Source organism: Manihot esculenta, chromosome 7, assembly GCF_001659605.2.
Source record: "Manihot esculenta cultivar AM560-2 chromosome 7, M.esculenta_v8, whole genome shotgun sequence".
NCBI classification, from domain to species: Eukaryota; Viridiplantae; Streptophyta; class Magnoliopsida; order Malpighiales; family Euphorbiaceae; genus Manihot; species Manihot esculenta.
Genome location: NC_035167.2, coordinates 4,341,036 through 4,347,035, shown reverse-complemented (window position 1 = coordinate 4,347,035; position 6,000 = coordinate 4,341,036). Strand labels below are relative to the sequence as shown.

The following is a 6,000-nucleotide window of genomic DNA, read 5'->3' as shown; positions in this document are numbered from 1 at the left end:
TAAAATACTCCCCAAAAACCCCCTAAAACACCTTGAAACAATCACATAAATCATGCAAAGTAGGGCTGAACAGGGCACTTTCGGCGGCAGGTTCGGCGGCCGAAAGGCCCTCCAGAGCCGAAAGTCATGCACCTTCGGCGGCACTTTCGACGGCCGAAGGTTCCCTCCAGAGACGAAACTCATGCATGTTCGGCGGCACCTTCGGCGGCCGAAACTCCCTTCCAGAGCTGAAAGTCCACTTTCGGGGGCAGGATTCGGCAGCCGATACATGCTATCAAAGGCAGGTTCGGCGGCCGAAAGAGCCTTCGGCTGCCAAACCTGAGTTCTTCTCAAAGGGCAGAAACTCAGCTCAACATGCATAAATGCCTCCCAACTCATTCAATCATGCATTTTCCTATTCTAGAACATGCATACTCAAGCATACAAGCTCCTAGGGGCTTCAAACTATCCTAAACCCCATCTACAACACATCAAACATGCATATCCAACATATATTATTCATAAACGCACAGTAAACCCATAAACTTCACATAAACCTACACATGCATTTCTACCCCAAGAAACTTCATAAAACTTACTTAAAACATTAAAGGAACTATGGATCTACTCTTACCTCTTGAAGAACGAGAGGAGAGACGATCCAACTTGGAGATGGGAGAGATCTCAACTCTTTGGTCTCCAAGCTTCCAAAACTCGCTCTTTTGTTCAAATATCTTCAAATCAATATAAAGCTTGTTAAAACACGAAAGATCGAAGGAAAAACATCTAAAATGAACCATGGGAGAGCAAGAACTCACCGTGGCCGAAAATGGGGAGAAAACTCGCCCGTTTCGGCCATGGAGCTCTTATATAGGGGCTGGCAGACCACCTTTCGGCAGCCTAAAGTGCTTCCAAAACTCATGCAAGTTCGGCGGCCGAACATGAGGTTCGGCGGCCAAACCTTTGAAACTTTCGGAAGCCTAACTTGCCCCCCTAAACCATTCCACGTTCGGCGGTCGAACTTGAGGTTCGGCGGCCGAACCTGGAAATGTCTCCTTGGTCTTTTCCTTTCAAAACTCATTTTCCTTCTTACTTCAAATCATCAAATACATTAAAACATTTTATGAAAACATGATTTTACCCTTCTAGAGGCTTCTGACATCCGGGATCCCACCGGATGATAGGAATTCTGATACCGGAGTCTAGCCGAGTATTACAACAACCATAGGAAACATCATTGCCAATCAAGTGCCAAAATCTCTAGTAAAATGTAGGATTTAACCCATCTAGCCCAGGTGCCTTGTCTGGATGCATATGAAAAACAACAACTCTAAATTCCTCATTTGAAAAAAGAGCATACAGATCAGCATTATCGACATCACTAATCAAGGGCGGCACCAACTCAAAAATCCGTTCACAATCCATAGAACCACCATAAAAAATAGACTGGAAATAATGCAGAACGTGATTTTTAATTTCCTACTCATCCTCAATCCAGGTACCCGATGACTCCTTTAATTTAGAAATACGGTTCATTCTTCGTCTACCATTAATTTGTGCATGAAAAAATTTTGTATTTCGGTCACCATTTTTAAGCCAAAAGCACTTTGCCTGCTGTTTAAGTCTAGCTTCCTCCTGCTTAAGGAGACGATTCCAATCTTCCTTTAAAGAGGCGTGAGAAACAGTACTGGGCCCATTATCCAATAATCTCAGTATAGTCTTCTTCTTTTGCCAAAACTCCCTATTTCTACTCCTACTCCACAACGAAAGAGCAGAAACTAAATCATCACGTTTCATCAAAAGGTTGCATGGTATAGAATTAACCCAAGCTCCTTTAACAACCTCAGCCAGACCCTCATCACATTACCATGCATTATCAAATCAAAATCTCCTTCTATCTCCCCTATTATCCTTAGGAGCTGTATTAATCACCAACGGTTTGTGATATGATCTAAAAACATGAACAACCGAGCAGACAACATTAGTGAATTTATGAGCCCAGTCCTCAGTAGCAAGGGCTCTATCAAGCTTCTCTCTAACCAGATTATTCGACTCCCTGCCCTTCTCCCTTGTGAAGAAAGAGCCAACAATGGGTATTTGAATAAGATTACTATCCTCAAGTGCCTGTCTAAACCCCTTCATAAGATAATTTGGCAAAGTTGCTCCTCCTTCTTTCTCATTTCTCGAGCATAAATCATTAAAGTCTCCCGAACAAAGCCACGGAAGAGAGCTCTACAAGATAAAGCTTGAATAAGGTTCCAAGATTGACGTCATCGTTGCGATTTTGGAAACTCATAAAAACCAGTAAACCTCCATTGAACATTACTTTCTGAAACAACCGAATCAATAAAATTTAAAGAAAAGCCAACCACAGAAATCGATATATGACTCTTCCACATTAACAAAAGGCCTCCTCCCAATCCTTGTCTATTGACTGAGAAGCAACCATCAAAATAAAAAAAATTATGAAAAAAATTCCATACGAGAACTAAGAGCTTTTGTTTCCATCAAAAATAAAATGTTCGGCTTGTAACTGGTAACTAAATCCTTCAATGCATTAATTGTCCGAGGATTGTCGAGTCCTCGGCAGTTCCAACACAAGACGATCATTGCTTTCGGTTATCCCAACTTTTGATGGGATGAGCCGCTTCACTGTTACCTGACAAATTAACATTCACAGGGGTGTTGTTAGAGGCATCCTGTTGAGAGGAAGGAAAACCTGTAACAACATTATGTTTAGTGTTTCTTGGCCTTTTTTTAGCATCATCATTTATTCGGGCTGCAATCTCCTCATCAAGCTTATCAGAATTGCCTTGGCCCACAGAATTCTTGTCCATGTCCATAATATGGTCCTCAGTCTCCTTATTTACAATGGGTTGACTTTTGCCAAATAAGGAGAATTGCCTATTATGTGATGCCAAATTAGTATTTTCAAAATTGCTAATTGATGCCAATCCTCCTCAAATCCTGGTGGAGCATAATTGCCGGAATCACGCAGCCACAGGCTTGTCGGTCTCTGATTCGAGCGAACATGTTCTCTGAGGAAATCACCCCAACCAAATTTGATATCTTCTTTCTTCAACCTCAACCACAAGTCACAGAAAGCCTCCACATGACCCAGTTTCCCACATAGATAGCAAAAAATAGTCAGCTTTTCATATTGAAACTTCACAGTAAACACAGTATCATCATCTCCAACAACTTCTTCCGCCGTTTCAAAGGTTGCCAAATGTCCAAACAAACTTTAACTCTCATAGGGCCCGGCGACATAGCTGAAGCATTTTTCATATCATACTCTTTATAGTGGCCAACAAAATCTCCAACCAATTTAGCCAATATCTCATTATAATAACTAGAAGGGAGGTCTTTAACTAGAATCCAAAAATCAGATTGAGTTAGAGGGATATGGAGAGGATTTTCATTACCTTGTATCTCCTTCCAAACAAGCAAGAATCGATTATACAACCAAGAGCCTCCATTCACTATATTTTCAAAATCAACATTATTAAAATACCCTCTAATTCCATAATAGATATCTCCTCTAAAGGATGCCATAAATCTGCCAAAGAGGTCTGCATATTCTGAAAATTGATTTGAATTATATGTGAGAAACATCTCCACCATATAGAAATCATAAGTGATGATCGAAATATCTCAGGAGCTCTTAATAGGGATAACAACATCTTCTTCTTCATCAATAGTCAATTGACGTAGATTGTCTTCCATGGAGGAAGGGAAAAGAAGAAGTTAGGTTTAAGAAAGAGAAAAATGCGAGAGCATCGAGACACAGAAGGACCACAGAGGGAAATTAGTATTAAATTATTTTGTATTTATAATTTCTAATTTAAAACTTTTGCTTTCCATTATAATTTATGAATGTAATGTGTATGTGTATAAATATAGTAGCATCAACAAATTCTTATAATTATTGTTATTGTTCTATAATATTCCTTTTTTTTATTCAAAAGGGTATAAGAGCTGAGTATAACTGAGAGCTCTATAGAGAGATAATCCTATAAGTCGTATAAGCAGCTCAAACTTAATATTTAATTCTAATAAAAAAATATAAAAATGTAACTTGTGATTTTATCTCTGAACTAGTAATTTAATTAAAATTATTGATTAAACAAAATTAGATTTGAGAATAAAATGTATAAATTTTTTAATTTTAGGGCATCAACAATGTCTAATTTCAGTAATTTATAACATCAAACATTACAAACATTATGAATTTTTTAATTAACAACAACATTTATTTTTAAGTTTGGTACTTCTTTTTGTTATTTTGTTTGAAAGTGCTTTGGATTATAAACTATTTAATAAGGTTGATTACAATCATACCCAAAATCAAACAAATAAACTGAATCAACTTTATATATAGAATATTAACCGATAAAATATCACCTTTATATACAAAATATTAACCGATAAAATACATTGTACAAATAGTTAAAAAAGAAAGATTATAGCACTCTTACTTTAAGCATATATATAGATATATATATAATATGAATGAGATATTTCAAATACCATGATAAATGATGGAAAAATATACTTAAAAAAATTTTATTCACGCTTGAATTTCCAAAATATTATCCACATCAAGGTGCACATAATTTGTTGAGCGCTAACAATATTATTGTGTTGGACAAATGACACACAAATATTATTCATAATTACAATTCAGATTTATATTATGATATATTAAGAACAGTAGGATTTTTTGTTGGAACTTAATTAGTTCAAACAAGTTAATTTAGATAAATAGTAAATTTATCTAAATGGAATGTGAAGCCTAATCTAATTTTATATAAGCCTAGTTTAAGAGAGGAAAAAAATTATATAGAATAAAAAAGAATTAAAAAAATTATATAAAAATAATTTGTTAAAATAAAAAAAAATCAACTTTAAGATGGGAGGGAGTTGCAATTCAAAGAAATGTAAAGAGGAGATGTGCTATTGAAGTAATATAACGACCCGAAAATCGGACCGCTACCGGGGCTAGGATCCAGGTCGGCATAAAGCCGCCGGGACCCGTAGCAAGCCTAACATTCAACCTGTGAACCTGTTTAATCCCATACATGATCAACAACATACATAAAAATTTTGAACTTTTCTTAATGGTCATTCATTCATTCTTTCATTCATTCATCAAACTCAACCTGTGCATGCACTAGAGATAAATATGATCATAAACATTAACCCCTCCTTGGAGTCTCATCGATGCTCCCATGGAGTGACATAACATGTATTGAGTTTGGTTTATATAAGCATCATTACACATCTAGGATCATGTACTAAAAGGGATTTACATCATACTATGGTCAAGCACAACTCTAACATCCATAAACATCGTTACATAACATTTCTTATACTATACTTTTATATTACATCATATTCATGTCCACAACTATCTATTTCATGCATCAAGGCTCTACTCTTGCTGACCTCCTGGTCTACCCTGTACCTGCAAACCTGGGGGTTAAGGGAGAGGGGTGAGCTACTAGAGCCCAGTGAGCAGAAAAGTAAAAACATATATTAACGTTCATGCTTTCATGAAATGCGTCACATCACAAACAATTCACATCAAGGGTGAACCTGTCACCAAATAGTCCTAGCATCATATCTGTGCCAGGCCGTAGAATAGGGTCCTGGTCTTCCTGTCATATCATAACATTACTTACCATTGTCCCAGGGCCTCATCTGGCACCTGGTCTTCACGTTCCATACCGTGCCAGGCCGTAGAATGGGGTCCTGGTCTTTCCTCAGGGACTAATTGGATCATACAGCATTCACCCACATCTACAACCAAGAATGCAGTGCAACATATTCGTGGATTCTAATGCAACAACCTATTATATCTCATGGCAATCGTGATGCATGAATCATGCTGAAACATTTATTATTTACTTTAAAACATAAAGAGTTATTCCACTCACCTCTGGTTAGCTCAGACCTGACACTGGGGCAGCTGACTCACTGCTGGGGTCCTCGGTTCCTCGGGTCCGAACCTACACAGGT

At 37.5% G+C, this 6,000-nt stretch overlaps 1 protein-coding gene across 1 annotated transcript; it reads right to left on the bottom strand.

Moving 5' to 3' along the window:
* Positions 1-1,458: 1,458 nt before the first annotated feature.
* Positions 1,459-2,121, bottom strand: LOC122723953. The gene is made up of 2 exons (XM_043958083.1): positions 1,948-2,121; positions 1,459-1,833 (listed from the first exon to the last, which is right to left on the bottom strand). Exons 1-2 carry the CDS (start codon positions 2,119-2,121, stop codon positions 1,459-1,461), a joined length of 549 nt encoding a protein of 182 aa, XP_043814018.1.
* Positions 2,122-6,000: the final 3,879 nt, after the last annotated feature.

What these genes read in the sequence shown, in the direction of transcription:
- LOC122723953 (XM_043958083.1), bottom strand. Translation starts at nt 2,121, where the DNA reads ATGAAGGGGTTTAGACAGGCACTTGAGGATAGTAATCTTATTCAAATA. An exon ending in TCACTAATGTTGTCTGCTCG is followed by an intron (nt 1,834 to 1,947) that starts GTTGTTCATGTT and finishes TAATGTGATGAG; the next exon opens with GGTCTGGCTGAGGTTGTTAA.